This window comes from Trachurus japonicus, unplaced genomic scaffold (genome assembly GCF_045865225.1).
Source record: "Trachurus japonicus isolate A0001 unplaced genomic scaffold, Traja_1.0 AP030661.1".
In the NCBI taxonomy this organism is placed as follows: domain Eukaryota; kingdom Metazoa; phylum Chordata; class Actinopteri; order Carangiformes; family Carangidae; genus Trachurus; species Trachurus japonicus.
The window spans coordinates 319,674-344,340 of NW_028220794.1; the positions used below are offsets into that span (position 1 = coordinate 319,674).

Here is a 24,667-nt window from a genome sequence, read left to right on the forward strand (position 1 = left end):
TGCAGACTTCCGCTTGTAAGCAAATCAGTGCAGTGCGCTAATGAATTTTGTCCAAGTGGAGTTGCCGTAGGCAGCTGTCACTGCGCAATTAAAAAAAAAAATGTATTATTAGTTTAACAGCTCTGGGCCGTTCAAATAACTTAAAAAAAAAACTTTTTGTGCATTTCTTTTCACTAATATTGTCCATTTGGAATAACATTCTGTTTTTGAGTAATAGATAGAATAGTTAGGGAGAAAGAAATAAATGATGCCAGCGACATGCTGGATCAAACTGAGAACCAACTCGTCTCCTCGTTCTTCTCTTCCCTACAATGTAAATAAAATTTGTGCTTTTTTAAAAAAAAAGAAATTAATCAAAGAAGTAATGGACAGATGAATGGATTATCAAAATAACGGTTAGTTGCAGCCCTAGACCGAGGTCACATGGTCTGGAGGTTGATGACTGATCTTAGTGGTGAGAGGAAGAGGAGCAGCAGTCACAGTGACCTCACCACAGACCCTGATGGCCACCAGATGGCGCTGTTACAGCATTCATTAGAGCAGCACTGTCAGCACCACTACTAGTGGAAATTATGGGATTCATTGTTTTGTAAATACATGAATGTTAGTGTGTTTTGTTGTTTATTGTTCTTTCAGATCACACTGACACACACTGTACCACAACCACTGTGTGTGTGTGACACACACACACACACACACACACACGGCGTGGGTTTCCAGACAGGTTCTCTTGCTCTTTAAGGTAAGTCATGTTTATTTTTGTCCGTTAGATATTAAATGTTACACATTGAACCACAATTCCAGTTGCTGAAAGAACACACGTTTAGTTTATAGTTTATTGTCATATACAATACATCTACTGTGTACGGTCAATGTAATGAAAAGCAGTGTGCCAGACACCTCTTCAACCCCCATCACAATAAAAAGTCAAGAAATAAATAGACATAAAATAGTCAAAAACAACATTTAATAACCAAGAGAATAATTGCAGTGTTCAGCAGCCTGATGGTCTGTGGATAGAAGCTCCTTGAGGCGACTGGTGCGTGCCTTGATGCTTCTCAGACGCTTTCCTGAAGGGAGCAGTAACCCAAGAGTCACCAAACCAAAAAGAACTCAAGAACCCAACTCCAACTTTATTGAAAGTTTCTGCTGCACCAGCAACAGTCAAAGCAGCAGCCGCATTCACACAGCTCACATGGACTCAATGTCTCACTGATGTCTTCATGGGACTTCCTCATATTTAGCACAACCATCACTCAGAGGGTCAGAAGATGTTCTTGACCATAACCTCAGCACCATGAGGGAACCGAGGCTTCGACCAGGAAGAACCAGGAGAACTTAACCCGTCTAAAGATCATTATTATTGACTTTGAGGTTCTGGAGGATGATCCAGGATTCACAACAGTTAGTGGAGAAGTTCAGTCTCAGTTGTGTAGTGATGAGGTTCTGTCTTGTTACAGGCTCCATAACACTCCCACATGTAGAGCCATGTTGGGTTAAAGGTGTTTGGAGGGTCATGAAATTCAACAACATCATCTGTTTTTTCTTTTTTCTTTGTTTATTGATTTTACACAATATTCAAAACAAATACAATTATTCATAAACAAATCTCATTTAGCTCCATAAGCAACATGAACGCAACAATAATCATTCCATCAGTCCAATATATTAAAAGTTTATAAGATCACATGTCTTTGTTACAAATTTTCCCAAATTGACACAAAAGTTAAAGTTAAGGCTTTGTGTTGTACACTGCCTCAGCTACTATGTTGCATACTGTTGTTTTTGCCAGAAAAATGGCTTATGAATCATTTTCATAAAACTATTTTTACATATACTGGGTCACCATCAGAATGAAAAACCTTATAAATACGTAGCCCACATGGAATCTGTTCTATAGATCTATGACACACCTCTTCACTATTCATGGAAGGTACTGACTCATCAGTATTACACAAAACATAAACATATTCAAGTCAATATGTTCACCCAAATATACAGTATATTGATTTAAAGGTACTCTGTGATTAAACAACAAACAACAACAAAACTTAACTCACTAAAATGAAATATATCATAAAACCAGAAAAATTATCAATGTATATCTCTGATTACAGACACGTCCAGTGATTCTAAAACTGTCTGACCCAGCTCTCACCAACTGTGTTTGCTGAAACATTTCTTATGATTGAGTCATGAAGTCGAACTTGACTGATGCTGTTGACTTGGAGTTCATGTCAGTAGCAGTTGCTATCATTTCTGTGAAACCAAACCTGATCTCCAGTTTGACTTTACGATTCATGCCACCTGTAACGTCTGGCATGTCAACAGACAATGAGCCGATATTCTCCATTCCCCACTCATCCACATAGAATGGAGCTGATTTTCTGCCTGTCTGAAAAAATCTGAACCCCATATAATTCTGTTTGGCTTCTACAGGATAAAAGGTGTAATCCCTGGTTTCATCCCAGCGCACATCCTCATCACTATCTACAAGTTTCTTAAAGATATGGTCACACCAGTCTCCATCCTTGGTAATGAATTTCTTCTCTGCCTTGTGCTTGGACTCATTAAACATCTCAACGACAGCGATCCCATACGTGAAGTCACTTTTGCGAGATGCCACCACAGCTGGGTTTGTTCCAAACATCACAGCTCCCTTCACAATCGCCTCTTGGGGCCTAGCAGGACACAGCACTTTACAGTTTAGTCTGAATTCCCTGATGATGTGTTGACGGAGGATCTCACTTTCAGCGTAGCCCCCCACCAACAGGATGAACTCAATGCTCAGGTCTTTCTTTAAGATTTCTCTGAGACTCATGGTGATGCTTTTGAGAGACTCATCAAAGAAGGACCTCATCTTCTCCTTTGTGATTTTGATATACTCATCATCATCCCAGGAAGCTCCCTGCACTCTTTCAAAGAACTGCTTCATCTTTTTCTTTTTCTTAGCTAATTTTTCCAGTTTACGGGGGCAGGTGATCTGAACATCTTTATCTGTTTTTTTGAGAACTGTGAAATCTTGCATCATTTCCTGAACCTTGCTGGGAAACTCTCTCTCAAATTCATCCCAGACACCATCACAGAAGATTTCTCTGAGGAATTCTTTGAACTTCTGGTCAATGGTTTGACTTCCCATGTCGTTTCCTGAGGCCTTGTGCAGCTCCTTCAGGGCTCCTCCTCTCAGCACCTCATGAACAGTCATGTCAATGGTTCCACCTGCAACACAAACAGAATCTGACCAATGACTAGGGATGTAACGGAATCTGTAATACCATGATATCGCGATAACAAAAGTGTCACAATATAATTGTATGAAATGACGGCACTTCTGGCAAATACTGTAGTTTTAGTGCGAGAGATGATCGTCCATGTCACCGTGTCAGCCGACTGTGAAGTGTGTGTGTGTGTGTGAGCCTGGCTGCATCGTTTAACTGCATTTGAACTCGCACAACTCTGCCTGGTAATAAACTGACTACAGATGTGGAGGCACTATTGCTCTTTTCTACTACACAGTTAGCTAGCCTACAGTTCCGCTCGAATTGACTTGGTTTCAGTCCTTTTCCATTACACCTAATCTACTTCATAGTTGCTCCTCAGCAGGGGCGGGGTCGTCATATCATGGAGGCTACGGCTGCATCGTCTTGCTCCCTTGTTTCTCTCCTCTCATCAGCTCCAAACTCACTCGTCTGCACCTCGATCACAGACCACCGTGTGGTTTTCCTCACAGCATCATTTAACTCAGGTGAAACAACAACAACAGTCTCAGTACAGATCAGTGGGCGCTGCTGCTGCTGTGTTTTTATAACCAGCGGGTTTGATTCTCGTGTTGGACGCCGCGCTCACGACTGTTCCGGTGACAGCGCTCTGGCCGATCAGTGGCCGGCAGTCAGTTTAGTATTGGCTCGGCTCGCTTGGAACCCGCTGTGGCGTTACCAAAGAAGCACCAGGTACCAGGTACTGTGGGCTAGAGCTTTGAGAGAGTTTGCAGATGTCGAGGGTTAGGGAGGAGAGAGAGAGAGTGGTGGGGGGAGGGAGGAAGGTAACTATTTTAGTTTGACCAAATAGTGTTCTTTGTTATTTTGGACCTTAAAAATAGCTATTAATTTATCCTGAGCAGCTTACTGTGGTATTGTATGGTGAGATTTTGATATTATGACATGCCTACAATGCCGCAATAAATATTGTACCGTAGACTTGTTATTGAGATAATCAAAATATCGTGAGATGTCACAGACACTTTCACCCACGACAACAACATCATCATTATAGAAGCATTTTATTTATTTATTATTTATTTATTTATTTTAGGTGAAGCACATCTAGGAACCATTAGAGTAAGTCTTGGTTCATGGTTTAAAAGCAGTGATGGGAATAACGGCGTTATAAATAAACCGTGTTACTAATGGAAAGCAGGCTGTCTCTCAGCGACGAGAGCTCTTTTCTTTGAGGGCGAGTGAGGGGGAAAGGAGGGCGAGACAACAGCATAACCGCATTTTAACTAATGTGTTATTCTCTTAGCCAATTTATATTTTAAGTCCTCGCTATTTATTTATTTTTATTTTTCAGTTATTTTTACTGTTTATGCACTTAGTTATTTATTCTTATAGCAGAGTTGATTTGAGCTACTTTTAGTGTTTTATTTATTTAATTTTCTTAGTCCATCCCAGTTTTATGTAGTTTTTAGGTAGTTTAATGTTTTTATTGTCTCTAGTTCTTTTATGCTCTTATTCAATATCTCCAGTGTTTCCTCGGTGGGGGCTGTCTGCGCTGGGGGCTGCGTTCGGCTGTGTCTGGGATGTCTCTGTCCCGTTGGCGAACATCAGCTGGGCTTGGTGGGGGGCCTATGGCAGTGCTTCGCCCCTGGCTGGCCTGTAGCTGGGTGGGCGCCCGAGTGGAAGCGTCCTGGGCTGGGCTGTGGGCAGCCCCTGGCACAGATGGCCTCCTGTGACAGCGTTTCCTGACCTGGCTCCTCCGTGTTCAGCCACATGTTTTTTTTAAGTATATTTTTTTGGCTTTTTTTGGCTTTATTCGATAGTCCACAGTAGAGATAGACAGGAAAGGGGGAGGCAGAGAGAGAGAGGGGGAATGACATGCAGGAAAGAACCGGGGACGCCTGCGTTGAGGGCTGTAGCCTCTACATGGGGCGGCCGCCTTAACCACTGCGCCACGCACCGCCCCAGCCACATGTTTTTAAGACCAATTGTGTGTGTGTGTGTCTTTAAAAATAAAGTTATTATTATTATAATATGTGATGATGATTGGCTTAGGTAGAGTAAATTAGTTTGACGTATTTGAGCATTTTATTAACTCATTGAGTGCCAACCACGTAATTTCTCGTTTTTCGTTCCCATGCGTTGAGTGCCAAAAATGAGATTTTTCGTTTTTTGCTTTTTTTTTAAATTATGAAAATAGACACTTTAATACACATTATATGTAAATTTGGGGACTCTACGACGAGGAGAACTGAAATAGATGACGATCAAAGTCACATGACAGCTCATGATCTGGAAGTTTTTATCATAACTCGGCTTTTGCAAACGGAGTTCTGCATGTGGATGCAGTGCAGCTGCTCTGCTCTCACCTGCGCTGCTGCTCCAGCTGCTCGAGCTGCTCGGAGCTGAACCAGGAAGCTCTGTCCCGCCCGGTCTTCATCTGGAGCAACACCGTGTCCTCCCCAAAGTCCTCCCGCGGTAAAATCTGATGGTCTCTGGGCCAAAGCAGACCGGCACCACCGACCCGTACCACAGACGGACTGCGACCACCGGTGGGACCGGTGTTCGCGAGCCGCTGTGGCCGACAGAGCCTCACGTTCCGCGGCGAGAGGCTGTGACACGGCACGGTGCGTCTGTGTTATTGTTGTTTAGTGGCGCCCCCCCGCCCCCGATGGTGGTTTTGTGAATAGAACAACAATTGTTGTGTATATTTATCTTATACGAGCCCTTTGATCCAGAAATGCGAGTGTCTGAAGAGCGACAGACACAAACAGAGCACCTTTCATAAAAGACGAGAAATCTCCTTTTCTAGAAAAAAAGGAGGGATTTTGGTGAAACCCAGCCATGTTTAGCTTGACTTTTCTCAGGAACGGAGGCACGTAGAAACAAACGGTTTGTGGTCATTTGAAGCATAAAGTTTCACCTTTCAATTGAGCTACAGTATGTGTTGGTGGCAATAATATAGAATACACTATGGCTCTACATAAAAAGTCAAAAATGGTCTAAATTGCCGGTACACTTGACTAAAACTTTGGAAAGGAGCGCGGCACTCAATGAGTTAAAGGAGTCATCACCCGGAAATCGCATTTTTCCTTGTTAAAACATGTATACTGGTGTTGGACCTCAGTGGAAACTTGCCTGAAAACCTGGGGTTTGAAAGTGGCTGAGTTTTTTCGTTTGGGCTCTTTGTTTAAGCCAGAGTAGTTCATGAGGCTGCACACCACAACATTACGAGATTTTGATTCTGCTCCTACGGTGACGTCACCGTGGAGACTGCTTTCATAAACACACCTCTCTTCCACCACCCCGACTTCTGCCGCGCCGCCATTACGGGTTGTTTTATTTCCCACTGTAGCGCTGTTATTTCGTCACTTTATTGAGTTTGAATAATTTTTCATGCGAGAAAGTAAGGGTATAGATCCCCAATGTGCGGTTAGTTTATCCAAATGACGGCTGTTTAGAAGTTTTCTCCACGTTGGGAGAAGTGAGGTGCAGCCAGCTGCAGCCAGCACCAGAGGAGCGGAGGAGGAGTGACTCCTCAACCCGCCTGCAGCGCTCGTTTACCTGGCCGAACGACATCGTCATGCCGCCAAAAAAAACTATCGTTAATTTATTAAGTTTTAATATTTTTTCATGCGAGAAAGTAAGGGTTTAGATCCCCAATGTGCGGTTAGTTTATCCGAATGACGGCTGTTTAGAAGTAAGCTCCGCGTTGGGAGAAGTGAGGTGCAGCCAGCTGCAGTGAGCACCAGAGGAGAGGAGGAGTGACTCCTCAACCCGGCTGCAGTGCTCGTTTAGCCGGCCGATAACAACGTCGTCGTGCCGCCGGAGGAAAGGGTCGTTAATTTATTAAGTTTTAATATTTATTCATGCGAGAAAGTAAGGGTTTAGATCCCCAATGTGCGGTTAGTTTATCCAAATGACGGCTTAGAAGTTTGCTTCGCGTTGGGAGAAGTGCAGCTCCAGCGAGGCAGAGGAGCGGAGAGTGACTCGTCAGCAACCCGCCTGCAGCTGCTCGTTAACCGGTCAAACTACGTTGTCATGCCCGCGGAGGAAACGGTCGTTAATTAACTTACCCGCAGGTTTGTAGAGGTTTACCGCCGACTGGTTAAATTCTATTTAGGAGATAAATGTTTGTCTCATTGATGAAATCTAACAATTGTGGCAGTCGTATTAGTTTGTTTTGAATGAAAAGTGAAGCTTCACACAGAGCAGCAGCAGCTTTGCACCGGGGCTCTGTAGCCTACGTACAGAAATCACCACATTTGCATCAATAAATACATGTTTTACAATGAACCGATACAATGTTGTTTTATTTTATGAAGTTATAACATGGTTACGGTACACGACAGAGCAGCATAGTATATGCGGTTTCCAATACAGCCTGCATGTAGCCCACAGGGCCAGCCACCATTCCGGCTCTGTCCTCCCTGCGTCCAATCAATGCGCGCCTCATTACATATTAATACAATGAACATCCGGACCAGTCAAAACCTCGCGCCTACTCTCACGAGAGAAAGTTGCCATATGAAAAAGTGTCAGAACAAGCTCTATGTTTGAATTTAAAAAAAAAATGTTTCCAATAAGTTTTAAGAACTGATTCAAAGCAATTTAAGGGGGATTGGATACATAAAAAACCAGGTGATGACTCCTTTAAAAAGTAACGCAATAGTGACTCTTCCTTGTAATTAGTTACTTTCATAATGTAATAACGCAGTTACTAACTCAGTTACCTTTTCTGCAAAATAACAACTAAACTAATTACTTTTTAATGTTGATTAGTTTTGTTGTCATGGACAATATAGTCAGTATTTGAATTATTCTGATAGAATATGAAAAGAAAAACAATAAACACATACATTACCTCCACAATCAACAACAACATATTGTGTTCCTGATGTCTGGTCTAATGTGTGTCCTCCATGGTTTTGTGCGATAAAACCATCAGCTGGCAGCTTCTTACACCAGACTGAGGCTGCCTCTGGCTCCAGTGCAATGACCAGCTTGTGTTTAGTTTCTTCAGTTACAATACCAGCCTGAATGTTCAAGAGAAAAACTGATCAGTCCTTTTCAAAACCAAAACTTTTACTGCACATTTACCAACACTTAATGTTTTCAGTGTTACCTCAGTTGCAGCTTCTCTCATGAACTGTTTAGCTGAAGGATCCCAGATGGCGGGGACAGTCAGCACCCAGGTGAAGTCAGAGGCTATGAACTTCCTCCTGTGGGTGCTGGTCTGGATAGTTTCCAGTGCGTCTTCTTTCATGTACCGTAAAGCTGCTGTGAAAACCTTCAGGGCCTTCATGGACTTCCCGTTTGCAGCTTTGATTGTCACATTCCTGTTGAGTTTCTGTCGGTGAGTGACAAGATATTCACATGTGTTTTTAGGGTGAACCTTATTTCTACATGTGTGACATGTTTTAACAATAACTTTGCATGTTATTGAGAATTTTTATGGTCATCTCTGTGGCAATCTGAATTTACTAGTGCTGTCAAACAATTACAATTTTTAATCACATTAATCAAAGGGTTGCTGTGGATTAATTTGGATCATTCATTTTTAATCTATATTAATCACGTTTTATTTTGCATGAGCAAACAGACTCAAGAAAGAAGAGATTATATTTACACTTGACATGTTCATTAAAACACTTTTAACAGTTTGTGTTAAGAAAAACACAAACATTTATCCACATTAATGTGGCCCTGTCCCTCCTTTTTCAGCAGCTACTAAGACAAGCTAACTTGTTGACATTGTCTGACATTTGTCAATTTTCAAAATAGAACACAGCGACTGACAAATACTACGTGTGCATTATATATTTGTGTTTATTTATCTAAACAGAGCACAAGAGAGATGAACGCACGCATGCACGCATAGACAGACAGACAGACACACAGACAGACACACACACACACACACACTAGTGGTCTGCAAGCCCAACGGGGCCCAACACTATCGACTACTTCAGGCCGGGCTCGGACTCACTGGACCCAAGTTACGTTAATAACTCTGGTTCTGCACAGTGGTCCTCATAGGCTCGCCTCAGCACGTATCTGTGCTTTATTGTGTTGTGTTACACGTGACAAAATGTCAACACATAATGTAGCCTACACCCACACACCCTGCGATTGTAATGGAGCAGCCGACAGATTTATTAGGTTACGTTATTATTCAATAGTCATTATAAACGAGAGTGGGTATGGTGCATAGGGTTTACTGTTTGAGCTCTCTAACATGTCAGTGTTTACTAAATCAACATCTATTCTGTCCTTACTTGAAATTTGTGAAGTGTCTTTTCTCTCTCTCTCGCTCGCTCCCAATCCACGTGTCACAGCTGGCCACACTGGTCTTTGGCCCCGTTTATACGTACCCGGTTATTTTTAAAAACGGATACATTAACCATCGTTTGCACCCTCCGTTTACACGCAAACGGAGAAAACGCCCCTGAAAACGATGCTTTTTAAAAACTCCGGCCAGGGTGGAGATTTTGGAAAACTCAGTTTTCACGCTTGCATGTAAACGGAGAAAAACGGAGATTTGGGTAGCCGACGTCAGACCCTGACGTCTAACCGTAACCATATTACATAACTTAATAAAATAAATAAATAATAATAATGATACAATTTCATGCAGACTGATGTGTTCATTGTAAAACATGTATTTATTGATGTAACGTTAAATGGGGTGATTTCTGTACAGAGTCCCGAGGCTGAGCTGCTCTTCTGTCCAGTAACAGTTAACACACATGAAGCTTCACTTTTCATTCAAACAAACTAATGCTACTGATACAGGTGTTAGATTTCATCACTGAGACCAACATTTATCTCCTAAAGATAATTTAACCAGCCGGTGGTAAACCTCTAAAAACCTGCGGGTAAGTTAATTAGCGATGGTTTTCTCCCCCGGGAGGACGACAGAGGCTGGCCGACCGAGCAGCTCTGCAGAGCGGACACTGTCTCTGTGATGTCCCGGTCGTTGCTCCACAGGTGGAGCTTCACTTCTCCGAAAAAAAAAAGCTTCACCTCTCCGAGAAACATCGGAGCAAACTTCTAAACAGCCATCATCTGGATAAACTGGCCGTATATTTGGCATCTAAACAGTTACTTTCTCACATGAAAAAATATTAAAACTTTACACACAAGGAGGGCAAGTGACGTTGTTGTTGTTGCTGTTGCTATCAGGTTGCTATGCGGGATTCTGATTGGCTGACGTGGGCTTGAGCTTCTCGCTACACTGCCACCTACAGGTTTGGCATGCTCTTGACGGCATATATACACGGGTTAGTGTAAACTAAACGTTTTCTGAAAACGGACTGGTGTGCACGCAGTGTTTTTTATAAACGGAGAGGGTGAAATGTCTGTTTATGAAAATAGCCGGGCACGTGTAAACGCAGTCTTTTTTTTTTTTTTTTTTAATATATTTTTCAGCTTTTTGCCTTTATTTGATAGTGATGACAGTAGAGATAGACAGGAAATGGGGAGGCAGAGAGAAGGGGAATGACATGCAGGAAAGGTCTGCCCGACGCGGGACTCGAACTCGAACCGGCGCCACGCACCGCCCCTAAACGCAGTCTTTAACTCTTTGAGTGCCAGCCCTTTTATAAAATGGTCAGTGCCATGTGCCAGTGTTTTGGGGCATTTTGAGTAATATGTCAAGACCCAGAGAATATTTTGTACTATGACTCTGAAAACACCAAACAGCTCAAAGGAAAGAGGAGACTCTCTATTTAACTAGGGAAAAAAACATTTGTTTGTACCTTGTTCCATTCTTGATTTATCTTAAATTGAATAGAGCCTGGTTGCACCAAAAAGACCACTTTTTTTCTAGAAAGCTGAGAAAAATGCATTTTTGTGAAAGAGAGTCTCTCAAGAAAAATAGTGATTTATCCGTTTTAATTTTGGCTTCAAAAACATGTAAGACATCTGAAAATTTCATTCCACATGTTTTTTCATTGACCCCCCCCCCCCCCCACACACACACACACACAAAAAAAGACAAAACAAAAAACAAAACAACAACAACAACTAAAATACAACAAGTATGAGCAGTTGCTGCCCCCCTCACCCTCTCCTAACCCTCCCCTCCCCTCTCCTACTTCAGCCTCTCTGCTGGACGCGGCCGCGGCAGCGACTCACCGCGCTGATCTCTCGGTTTGTCGTCACGTCGGTTTCAGACAGCAACTGGTGAAACTGACTCCGCGAGTCCTGATCATCTAGATCAGTTTACCTTTCCTGTAGGGCTGCAACTAACGATTATTTTGATAATCGATTAATCTGTCGATTATTTCTTCGATTAATCGATTAATCGGATAAAAAAAAGGCACAAATTTGATTTACATAATACATTGTAGGGAAGAGAAGAACGAGAGGAGGAGTTGTTTCTCAGTTTGATCCAGCATGTCACTGGTATCATTTATTTCTTTCTCCCTAACTTTATTCAAAAACAGAATGTTATTCCAAATGGACAATATTAGTGCAAAAAAATGCACAAATAAGTTTTTTTTAAGTTAGTTGAACGGCCCAGAGCTGTTAAACTAATAATAATACATTAAAAAATAATAATAGACAAAATTCATTAGGGCACTGCCTGATTTGCTTACAAGTGGAAGTCTGCAGCATGTTTACATCCAGAGGAAAATTCTGATCAACCCTGAAAGTTTCACCGGATCAACCGACAACAACCTGACGTTAACCTGACGTTACTGCGCGGGGGGACAGGCTGGACCCTCCGGTCTCACACCCACAACGTTACACACACACACAGCAGCGATCCGATGTAAACATCGGTATTAACTGTAAACGCCCATCACCATAAAATAAAACGGGTAAATGATGATCAAATCTCTAATCTGAGTCCTCCACACACCGAGCTCTGAGCAGAGGAACAGCTGATCAAACCTCTAAGAAATATTTCTTACCTTTACTCCTGGTGTCCAAATCAGTCAGCAGCAGCAGTCATCAAACTCCAACAGTTTTATAATCCATATTATTCCCGTTTGCATCGCGTTCCTCGCGGCCAGCGTGCTTCATTCATTTGCATTGTGTGGAAAAAAAGAAAAAGTTTTAGCTAACATTAGCTTTAGCTTTAGCTTTAGCTTCAGCGTCCTGACAGGAGAGGCTGACAGAGGAGACAGTGAAGCCTCTCTGCTGCTGGTACCGAGTCCAGACCTCCGGTCCAGACAGTCCGTGACCATGTCCGTGACACACCACGTCCGAGCTGGACCGGGAGTAAACAACGCGGTGGAACCGGACAACACAGGTCCGGTTGATCAGAAACACGGCTGTTGCCGCCGCTAAAAATACCTCTTTTTTTTTTTACATGATGCAAATGAATGAAACAGGCTGTGAGGCTGGCCGCCAGGAAGCGATGTAAACGGAAATAATATTAGTGGATTATTGGAGCTGGATGACTGCTGCTGCTGACTGTTTTGGACACCTGTAAAGATAAGAAATATTTTCTTTTTTTCCCTGGCTCTGGGCCAAGTTAATCGCTACCCAACGAATTGATAATCAAATTCGTTGCCAATGAATTTAATAATCGATTTTTATCGATTTTATCGATTAGTTGTTGCAGCCCTACTTTCCTGCCTCCTCTGATCACTTCATGCTGGAGCTGCTAATAGCATCCGTGGCTAAGCTTTCCTCCAGCTCCACGTTACACTTGTTCCAGGCTCTGCCCGTCGTTTTTCTCTAGAAATAGAAACTTTTTCCAACTTTGTTATCTCCGTACCGATCGCGCTAGTCTTCTCCTTCTTCTTCACTTCTTGCTCTGATCTACAGTCTTCTTCGTTCTACACATCCCAGAAGCCCCAAAATTACTCACAGTGTGCGCGAGAGCGTCCCCATTTACCAGCCGCAGAAAAGTGCATTTGACGTCTATGGACGTCAGTGGCACTCAAGCGTTGGATTTTGATTGACGTCCATAGACGTCAATGGCACTCAATGAGTTAACAGCTGTTATATGAAGCCCTCAATATGACTCACAAATCAAGTGTATTTCATAGGCTTCAGAAAGCATCAAACACTAAAAAGTTTTTTTTTTTAAAAAGGTCCGTCAGACCGTCTAGCTTTAATGATGTAATATATAGCCCCTATGGACTGGTGCGGAGAAATGTGCGTCTGGTGTGAATGGAAGTGCTTCGGCTCGCGCACGATTTTCATTGGCCAGCGCTTTGCAGCGCTTCCGGGGCCGGTGTGTCCCTAGTCTACTCGGACAAACTGCCCGAAATGCGCTGCCAGAGACATTTCAGGTATTTTGAATGCTTCTGCGCTGCAGATGTGTTAATTGCCTTAAATCTTTTAACAGATTTATCATGATGATGGATTAATCAGCGTTAACGCCAGTGGCGGCTGGTCAATAGAGGGCGCTCGGGCGCCGCCCCCCCTGATGAAAAGCAAATTTTAATGATTATTATTTTTAAAATAATAATTTAAAATTAATATTTTTTTCTTATTGTACCTGTGAATGTGATAGGAATTCTTAAAATCAAGCTGTATATACAATAAAACCATTATTTAGAGGCTAATTTGCCTACAGGTTAATTTACTGTCTCTGTTATATCTATCGCTCTGTGTCTGGGGCGCTGGAGAAGTCGCCCGAGCAGTGTACCGGCTCAGCCAATCAGTGACTGTTGCTAAGTAAAAAATATACGGAGCAACAGGTAATTTGGCCAATCAGCATCGTCGGATTTTATGGCTTTGGGGCACAGAAAATATCGCCCCAAACCAAACATTTTGGTCTCCCGTGGCAACCAGAAATCGAGGGGGGAATTACCCGAGGAGCTGTCCTCGGTAGCAGGATGGCTACGCAGTTTTCATCAGTTTCAAATTCTGTTTCCCGTATAATTTACTTTTTTTTAAACAGTGAGGACAGATACCACACGGACTGTTACTGGAGTTAGAGACCTATTTATCTGAACGGATTACAAAACATGAACTCTCAAGGGACACATGAACAGTGCTGTCAGCTAACGTTAGCCAAGCTAGGCGGGGGGCAACCGCCATTCCGACATGCCGCCATTCCGACATTATGCCCTAATTGTCGGAATGGCAACACTTTACCCTTTAATAAACGTCCCACCATTCCGACAATTTTCGTCTCCTAAGGTCGGAATGGCGGTATTTTTTTTTTTTTTAAACGTGTTGCCATTCCGACAAATCTTTTAAAAGCCTACCCCCCCCCCCCCCCCCCAAAAAAAAATAGGCCTAACACGATTTTGCACTAATGATATGCCAGCGCAAAATAGCAGTTTACCCACGTTTGTCCAGTGCATCTCATTAAAGCACACAGATTGGTCAGATAATTTAAACGGCAGACGATTTCGAAGCCTCAGATTTTAAGCAGAGGGACTCCACAACCTCGTAAACCAACGAAGGAGGAGATAGGCTTGAACGGGAAGCAGACCGTGCTTTCAATCACACACTCCGAACCCACTTGTTGCACTTTAGAAAATAGGCCTATAATTCAGGGGGGGGGGGGGGGCTTACAAACATGGACCAAAACGGCTCCAAAATACTCACAAAAATCCAAAAGAAACGAAAATTAACTAAAAGATTAACTCCCACATTGGTTGTGAAATTTGTGTGAAATTTATTATGTATTATTATTAATATTATCATTATCATTATATTATTGCTGTACAAGTCAAATACGAAGCAGAGCCAGTCGTGTAGTGCTGAAATATGACCAAGCCGCTGTCTCAGTGCTGAAATGAATGAGAGAGAGAGAGAGAGAGAGAGAGAGAGAGAGAGAGAGAGAGAGAGAGAGAGAGAGAGAGAGAGAGAGAGAGAGAGAGAGAGAGAGAGAGAGAGAGAGAGAGAGAGAGAGAGAGAGAGAGAGAGAGAGAGATGAGAGAGAGAGAGAGAGAGAGAGAGAGAGAGAGAGAGAGAGAGAGAGAGAGAGAGAGAGAGAGAGAGAGAGAGAGAGAGAGAGAGAGAGAGAGAGAGAGAGAGAGAGAGAGAGAGAGAGAGGAGAGAGAGAGAGAGAGAGAGAGAGAGAGAGAGAGAGAGAGACGGCTCTGACTCTTTATTTTCTTTTTTCCATGGACCAGCTTTCCTGCTTGTGTACACATTTGTCTTTCATCTTATGACACGCGCAGTCCCTGCAGATTGGCAGCTGATTTGAGAACCTAATGCATATGATTTACTATTGCGCATTTCCTTTTGCTGCTGTAATAATTATACAAATACGATGGAAACTGGTAATAACAAACATGCATCAAAATTACAGAAAGAAGTGTCAGGCAGGGAAGTGAAGTTTTGCTCGGTGCAGAGGGAGAGAGCAGAGCACAGCGGATATTTAGCCTAACTGCTCCACAAAATGACACAAACAGGAGGCAAAAAAGAAAGAAAGAGGCAAACACATAAGCCGTGCGTCTCCTTCGCCTCGAACCTTTCCAAGCTGACCCATAAACTAGGCAATTAGTCATTATTCTAAAGCCTAAAAAACTCAAAAGACAATCGATCATTTTTTTACTGCCATCTTCGATTCAAAAATATGTCAATTTGATAGGCTTTCAAATCACCAAATGATTTGCTGTGAATAATTTCGTTTGTTGTAATGATTGTGAGCATGGACAACGGACGTCTTGTCTGTTGATTACTGTACGCTGACCGAAATGTCATGCAAGCGGAGCAGAACAGGCAGATGCGTAAAATACATATTTTGACTACTTCATGCTGTTGCTATTTTTAAAAAAGTTACCTTTCGTTTCCTTTGGATTTTTGTGCGTATTATGGAGCCGTCCTGGTCCATGTTTGTAAGCCTTTTTACCAGGAGTAAATTCCCCAAAGTTGCAACAACTTGTAGTGATCCACTGGGTTTTGCCTGGCCAGCTGGGGTAGTTGATTTGCAGGTTTGCTCCCCAGGTTTTTTTCATTGTGTATTAGGCCAGGAAATGATCAATTATCCTTGTGGTTTGCGCACAGGGACGTGCGGATCTGTAATGAATGAATGAATGTTTCTTTTTGCTGTAAGTTGTGTGCGTAATGCGTAAAAGTGCATTAGTGGGACCGAGGGTTTAAATGGGGAAGTGACGTGGGGAGAGGGGAGGAGAGTGAGAGACACAGTCGGGGTTTGGACGGCTGTCGTGGCGGCAATTCCAAAGCGGAATAGTGGATTATTTTTCCTGGTGGATTACCCTGTGGATCGTAAAGAGGAGAGGACTGGTGGTCACCTCGGCGGAGCCGCGGCGTCTCTCCCGTGTGGACAGTAGGACAAACAAACTCTCTCTCACTCACCCTCACCACGCACCCACACACACACACACACACACACACACATACACGCCGGCATGGACAATGACAGTGCGCACGTACACATACACACTCATTCCCACAGCTGGGACTGGGACTTAATGGACAGCGGGAGGGGGGGGGGGGGGGGTTCGGGTTCTGTTGATCTGGGTGTAATAGTTTATATGCCGCCTGTGATGGGCGTTTTGAGTTCAGTGAAGAGACTCAGACTAAGTAGCGACTTTGATTATTGCCCTGGACGCACCAGTAGCGCGAGCCTAGGTCCGCCTGCAGCAGGACTGCGTTGTGCCAGTTCCCCTTATATCCTTATTGTAAGGGAAATTGTTACAAACTGACATCGGAGTGTGTGATTGTAAATGGCGAGACTTTGTGTTTGTTTATTTATTAAGCTTCCACTGACTGTATCACATCTCAAAACATGCAAAAAAAACCAAAACGGAAACAAACACACACATACACACACCCTAACCACCGCTCGGAGTGGGCGCATGACGTCTGTCCGACTACCCATTTCTCCGACCACCCATTTCTCCGACTCCGACCATACATTTCTTTATTTTTGTGTCATCAGTCCGACCTCCCACTTCTCCGACTTAAGTAGCCCTAACCCTTAACCTTACCCTAAACCTAACCTCAACACTGTAGAATGGGTAGTCGGAGAAATGAGCCGTCGGACTTGTGGGCAGTCGGACTGACGTATGCTCCCCGCTCGGAGTAACGCACATTTCCTTATGGTAATTAAAGCCTTGTTGGAATGGCGGGACGAAACTGTCGGAATGGCAGGACGTTTGCATGTTGGAATGGTGGTATGTCTGAATGGTGACATGTCTGAATAGTAGAATGTCGGAATGGCGGTATGTCGGAGTGGCAGCATGTCGGAATGGCAGCATGTAACCAAGCTAGGCAGGACTAGCAGCAGAGCTTCACAGCTGGATGAAAAACACAGTTTCACGGTGAGGAAATACAACCAACAGGTGGATAAAACTCTGTGGGCCGGTGGCGGGAGGCTGTTATGATGTGACAGGAGGCCGTAGTGTGTGAGAGGAGCACCGGAGGACCGGAGCACCGTTAACCGGCACGTCAGAGACTGCTCTCTCTTGATGCTCGGAGACAACTTCTGGACTACATGCTGTTGGTTCGTCCGCGGTGCGTTCACAGCTTGTCCGAGAGCGTTTTTATTAGTTCATCCAGCTTCTGGGACACCGGACTGGACACTGTTATTCTTGAGTGACACCAGGGGAAACTACTCACCCAGGCTGTGACAGGACGTCTGTGATGCGGAGCATCAGGCTGCAGCACTGTTCAATATGTTTACAGGTGTGACCAGTAACTTACGTTCACAGTTAGACTCGTCATCAAACCTGATAATGCAGCAGTTAAGTTAACATCTCACATCAGCAAGGTCAGACCAAACTTAATCACGTTATGCTCCTCCTATAGTGTTCCTGTCACACTTTGTCTATAGTTAACATTAATCACTGCTGTAGGTTACATCATACACATGCCTTTTAATAACCATATTTTTGTATTAAGAGTATTTGCTAATATATTTCACGTCCACTGTGTGCCACCAGTGAAAGACTACTGTTTGTTCATTGTCATTATCTGTCAAACTGCTGATTTATGAAGGCAAATAAATAATTAATGTTTATCCCTAAAAATGGGTTTGGGGTTCTTTTATCAAGATGGTCACCAAAAACTTCAGGGACGAACAGCCCCACCTAGAATATTTTTCACCAGCCGCCACTGGTTAACGCGTTAATTTTGACAACCCTACAGTGGGAGCCACATAGAAATTCCCCTGCCATGCTGCTGCCATGCTGTTCCCATGCTGTTCCCATGAGAGTTCCAGCAGAGCTCCAGCAAAGTCCCAGCAGCTGGAGTGACCCCCTCCTTTTCCTGGGTGTGACTAGTTTTTACTGGAACTCCACCCATTCAATGAAATACATGACATGACCAGGAGATGGCGCTTCTCTCACAGAACAGTACATATCGCCAGAGGCGGCATTTAAAGTGCCGCCGCTGGTGGTGAGTGGAAATTCACATAATTCATAGAACCACGAGTACATGTTTGATTTAAGAAGTGAAATTATAACAGACCTAGCTACTGGAGATGCGCTGGCCACTGTTTTATCTGGAAATAAATTGTTGTAGCTAATAATACCTACTGTCAATTTTTTTATCACAATTTATTTACTGTGAATCTACATTTAAATAGGAAAAAACTAAGGGAGTGATGAAAGCCTTTTTATAATGTTTGCAGTTGCCTTCGATCAGGGAATTAGCATTATCATTGTTCAATCTTTTGTTTGCCCTAATGGGCCACCTATTGGTCACCCATTGTCACACAAATCGCACAGAGCCTGCAATGGAGCTGGCTGTTCAACTTCGAAGGAGGACCGTGGGAGGGGAGGTTATGTTGGAAGGCTAGCTGGACCAGACTCTCTCCTGAGCAACAACACACTCCAAACCCCTGAACATTCACACCTGCTCCAGAGCATTACCATCTCCAAGAATCCCCCACCGCTTTGACTATGAATTGATTAGAAAATGAGCAGGTATTTCCTTAGAAGGTCCTGCTTTAAACATTTTTATTTTTATGATTATCTTACATTATTATCTAGTCAAACAGGATTGCAGATGGTCTGAACATATGGAGTCAGTGCTGGAATTTCATTTAACTCTGTACTTCCTCTGGATTAAATTTATTAATTAAATGTATTGATTTTTCACTATAATTTACTAGTTATAGCACTAGCCTATACTGTCAATCCCCCTATAAACCCCATTCCAATTTGATATCACAACTTCACAAAGTTGAAGACACCTGCTGCACCTAGTCTAATCTTTGTATGACTGAATTATTCAGCATAAGACCATGACTAATACTCATAGTAATGCTGCATTAGCATCAAAACAAAGTAGGCTAAATAAAAAAATGATCATACATACGTAGTCTAAGAAAAAAAGTGGAAAAGTTAGGGGCCCACTTTAGTATTCTTTCAGGGGCCCCAGAATTCCTAGCAACGGCCCTGATTATCTGACTAACTTGCTTATTTCACTCAATGGACCGGCGGATCAGCTGGTGTGCAGTGCGCGCTGTATAGCCTACTGTATGATCTCTCTCTCTCTCTCCCTCTCTCCATCGCGCTGTACGTCTTCACAAGACACAGGTCGACGTGTGTGGGGTGAGATGGAAATAAGAGCAGAGCGCACCTTCGCTCTCATGTTGAGTTCCATATTAAGACAGGTGCGTCAGTGCCAGTAGATCGCGTGTCAGGCATTTGGCTCTCCTAATGGGAATGGCTGGTTTGACGTGACTTTATCATTAAAAGTGAAAAAAAAAGAGAGAGAGAGCTGTCAACCACTCTAGACGCGTCAGGTCAGCATAGCGCAGGGGGAGGGATATTAGTATTCTGTGGTGAAAAATACACTAATTCATGATATTTTATTGAGAATTTTACAGAGGTGCACAGCGCATGTTTACGGTGTCCAGCGACTCTGACCCCTACACCGCAGCAGCCAGCAACAGACTTTTACAAAATAAAAGCATGTGAGCAACATGCATTAATGCGCGATAAAATAAAGTTAATAGTTTAATGAGTTGCCATAACGCAACTTGCACAGCCCTAATAAATACACAAATGTAGCCCGTGGTTCTGAGACGTGACGCGCTGTGGTCACTAGAAATGTATTTATTTATTTGCAGATCGGGAGTGAATGAGCAAGTCAGAGATGCACAGCAGATTTCATGGTTGCCGACACAAACAAACAAAAAACATCCAGTAGCCTATGTTAAGTCTCAGCTGTGCCATGGCGAGGGCGCACAACGCACTATCATGGGGTTTTAATTTATGAACCTCATAATTATTTCTCTTTCCTCTTGTTTGAATGTAAGGGCGGTCACTTAGGACCACACTTTCATTTTACACATATAGGGCCCTAGTTTCTTGGCGCAGCGCAGGTGGCGCAAGGTAACACAGCTGGTCTAATGCAAGTTTCGACCAGCGCAGCCTAGCGCAAAGTCAGATTGGAAGATTGGCAGATCGCGCTGCGCTGAGATAGGCGTGGCCGCGCAGCAGGGGGAGGCGTCACAGATTCAGCTTGGTGCAGTGGAAGTTTTGTGCAAAAATGTCCCGCCGAGGTTGCGCTGAAAGCTCGCCACCTCCAACCAGGTCTAATCTCAGCGCAGCGCGGAGACCAGGTCTACTCTCAGCGCAGGGCGGAGACCAGGTCTACTCTCAGCGCAGGGCGGAGACCAGGTCTACTCTCAGGGCGGAGACCAGGTCTACTCTCAGGGCGGAGACCAGGTCTACTCTCAGCGCAGGGCGGAGCGCAGCAGGTGCAGTGGAAGTTTGGCTGACTGACCTGCAGTGCACACACGTCACCAAGACCTCACAGGCAGATCTCCACAGTTCCAGACACATTTCAATGCAATAAATATCCACAAGAACCACTATTTAATGCAACTAACGGAATCAACACGTGAATTTATATCTATATAGATTGTCCCGTCACATCTGACGTCAGATCAAAGCAGAGATCAAAGGCTGTCGGCACGCGCAATGGAAACTCCACCTGAATTAACACAGCAGGGATGAACTGGCACTGAAAAGCAGCTGTGGATGTCCCAAAAGCAGGACTGAGGGTGGAGGATGACTGCATGTCACTGCCGTGTTGAGATACCACTCTGCCCTTGTGATGATCGCTTTATTTATTTATTTACTTATTAATTCATTAGCGCGAGCGACCGCATCACGCAGCCGTAATGAAAAACAAAACACAAATCTTCATCTCTCTTAGTCCACCACAACAGCCTCGGTATCAGATAGTCAGTATATAGCCTACTACAGTATACTCAGCATCTCTATCACAGAAAAAAAAGAGAAAAAAAGAGACGGACAGAGAGAGAGAGAGAGAGAGAGCGTCCTTTACGCTGATTTCATTCCGCATGGTGTTTGTTTATGTTGTGATTAGTGTCGCCTACACCTCTCATCTTGCTTACACAGGGTTTGAATAAATGTGAGTTTCTTTATTAGTTTATTAGTTTATTAGTTGTTGTATCTTACACTGAGCACCGGTTCTCAGTGTATCAGATCAATCCTGGTTAAGTATATTAGTAAACTCATTATTGGTCACTCTGAGCTCGGACCTCCGGACCAAAACAGCTGTTTCCTCCTGGGAGAGGTTCGGCCTCTGGCGTCGCTGTTTCCTCCGTCCATGTCAAAGTATAAAATGGCAAACTTCCAGTGCACATCACCCGCGGCGCAGTTAAAGGTGAGGAGAGGAGCTCCTTTGATTGGTGAAGATCCGAATCGGCTGTGTTAATCCCACTTCTCCTCCTGTCTCCCTCCCGCCCTCTCTCCTCCCCCTTTGCCGTTTGCGCCGGTGGGAGGGACGAGGGAAGGGCTTGCGCTGGTCTAAATCTGACTGCGTGGCCCACCAATCTTGCGAAATGGACCTGGGCCACACCCCGTTGACGTGGCGAAGCTGCGCTGAGGTTAGACTTCACCTGGTCTAAGAAACTAGGGCCCACAGTCTCATGCGTGTATATTCACGGACACGTCGGCATGTTGTTTATTTATTGGTTAGGGTTTATTTGCGCACCGTATGCTTCAGTGTTAACATTAAAACCACCACAAGGCAAACATTTACTAGAATGCAAATTCTGTAGACAGGTAAACTGCGAGTGATATACATTTTTATTTGTGCTCTGTCGGTGTTTATTTATCTTTGAAGCTACTTATAGATCGCCTGTTTTGGAGGCAATTATAGCGATTCATCTGAGGGAAAGAAGAAAGGAGGAGGAAAAGTGATTGACAGATTAACTCGGGTCAAAATCACTGCTCCTCCCCGTGGACAAATGAGACACTGCAGCTGATTTTCACACGGACTGCAGAGGGCCCACTTATGCGGGATTAAATTATCGCCACGGGCCAAGCGGGAGCCCGTCACGGACCCGCCACGGACCCATCACGGTCCCGCAGAGGTCCCACCAGGGACCAGGGGGAACTTCTAGGTGGCTACATCTGTAGAAGTTACTAAGGTCTACACAAAGTTTAACAATATCGAAGAGTAGAATATCACATTATAAATCTGTTTGATGATATATTACAAAAATACATAGATCATACATAAACTAGACAATTTATGAAAAACCATGAAGAATATTGCCACAATTGGTACTTACTGTGTCGTAGAGGGACATCTTGAAGCAACTGAAGAAGAAGTGTTTTCTTGCCTCCTCATCACGCATGTCACCATAAGCCTTTTGGGCGTCATAACCAAACTTTAAAAATTCTTCATGTTTGTTGAAAAGGATGCAGGTTGGGGTCTTTGGGGTGTCTTTTGAAAACTCTTCACCCCAGCGCTTTAACTGTAGCTCGACTTCTTTTCCTCTGGGTGTTAAATTGAAAGCATACCCACTGAAGGCAGTGCCGAAGTCAACTGCAATGATGTATGAGTCATCCATCTTCACAGCAGGAGAAGGATCAGAGTGCTGATATGCAGCAGTTACACAGTATTTATCAGCTTTGCATGGGGAGGGGCAGACTGAGAACACTCCCATCCAAACCTGCTCAGTCACATATAAATACTGGTGTAACTTTCACTTTAACCTCATTCCACCCAGAGACAGAGCAACAGCAAAGCAACAAAGCAAAATGAGTCAACATCTTGGCAAACATGGGTAAATATATCAAATACGTAAATTCAATTCTCTCAACTAGACTGTGTTCAGGTTTAGATCTTTGTACTGTTTAGAGTATTAATGGTTTAATTAGGTGTTATATTAATATAAACAATTGTATTTGTATTTATAGTTTGTGTTGATGTGTCTGAATGGTTAGGCTCCTTTCTTTCTTCTAACACCAGGGGTAAAGATCATGCAGCAGCACATTCACAGGATCAGAGGTAAAGCCTCATTGTTCTCTATGATTTGTTGTTTTAGATCAGATGACACAAATCTGCAACACATAATTGTTTTCATTTTTAATGTGGTTGGTTAGAATTGATTTAGAATTCCATTGATCTTGTCCCGTTTACATGAGAGCTTTAATTCCGAATAAAAATAATTCTGAATAAAAATTAATTCCGCTTTAAAAAGACCATGTAAACACTTAATTCCGAGTGAAAATGATTATTCAGAATTAAACTTAATTAAGTGAAAAGGCAAGGCAAGGCAATTTTATTTGTATAGCCCGTTTTTACAAACAGTTTGTCTCAAAGGGCTTTACATGGCATCGTAACAACATCCTCTGTCCTTAGACCCTCACATCCACTGAGGAAAAACTCCATGGAAACCCTTTTAACAGGGAAAAATCGGAGAAACCTCAGGGTGAGCAACAGAGGAGGGATCCCTCACCCAGGACGGACAGACGTGCAATAGATGTTGTTACAGACAAGAAAACAGTTTACAGTTTGTCACAGAATGTGCGAAATATGGAAATGTTAGCAGGAGTTGATGAAGGCAGCCTCTGGTGAGGGGAGGGGGCGGGGGGGGGGGGAGCTGGCCAGCTCGATGGGAGGACTGGGTGGCAGACTGGTCCATGGGAAGGAAGGGGAGGCCGGTCTAACAGCAGGGGAAGGGGAGGGAGGGGGGGCGGTGCAGGTGGCGGCTGGTGCAGAGAGATGGAGCTCCGGTGGATCTGTGGAAACACAGAGAGAGTGCGAGACACCAAGGCCAAACTACAAAGTACAGCAGAAAATGACAGTTCAAAAATATACTGAGGAGGGGAGAGGAGAGGAGAGGGGAGGAGAGGAGAGGAGAGGAGAGGAGAGGAGAGGAGAGGAGAGGAGAGGAGAGGAGAGGAGAGGAGAGGAGAGGGCTCTGTGTAACCAGATGTGTCCCCAGCAGTCTAAGCCTATTCACCACTTTATTTTCCCATGATCCATTGCGTCACACCACCCCGGAAGTCGGTTGTTTACGTAGCAACAGCTAGCGGCTAACGTAGCAACCGGACATCCACAACTCTTGCGATTGGCTTTATGGTCGTTACAGGCTCCATTCATAAAATCTTTAACTTTCCTTGAGTTGTTTGTGCATCCAACAACAGCACATGTCGTACCGGAGGACATTCTATGAACTTGTAATAATAATAAAAACACTTCTAAGACAGACTGCTAGGCTAGCTCCATTCTGCTTGAAGTGAGACAGAAGTGCGCAACCGACTTGTCGGTGAATTGAGTGTCATGGC

The 24,667-nt window shown here is 43.7% G+C and overlaps 1 protein-coding gene across 1 annotated transcript; it reads right to left on the reverse strand.

Moving 5' to 3' along the window:
• Positions 1–2,182: 2,182 nt before the first annotated feature.
• Positions 2,183–22,944, reverse strand: LOC146960146 (heat shock 70 kDa protein 12A-like). Its single transcript, XM_085772592.1, has 4 exons — positions 22,663–22,944; positions 8,341–8,565; positions 8,080–8,251; positions 2,183–3,219 (listed from the first exon to the last, which is right to left on the reverse strand). Exons 1-4 carry the CDS (start codon positions 22,942–22,944, stop codon positions 2,183–2,185), a joined length of 1,716 nt encoding a protein of 571 aa, XP_085628718.1.
• Between the last annotated feature and the right edge of the window lie 1,723 nt (positions 22,945–24,667).

Excerpts from the sequence above, each read along its gene's own strand:
- LOC146960146 (XM_085772592.1), bottom strand. The coding sequence starts at position 22,944 with ATGGATGACTCATACATCATTGCAGTTGACTTCGGCACTGCCTTCAGT. Across the intron at positions 8,252-8,340 it reads TGAGAGAAGCTGCAACTGAG|GCTGGTATTGTAACTGAAGA; the intron begins GTAACACTGAAA and ends TTGAACATTCAG. Across the intron at positions 3,220-8,079 it reads TGTTGTTGTTGATTGTGGAG|GTGGAACCATTGACATGACT; the intron begins GTAATGTATGTG and ends TTTGTGTTGCAG.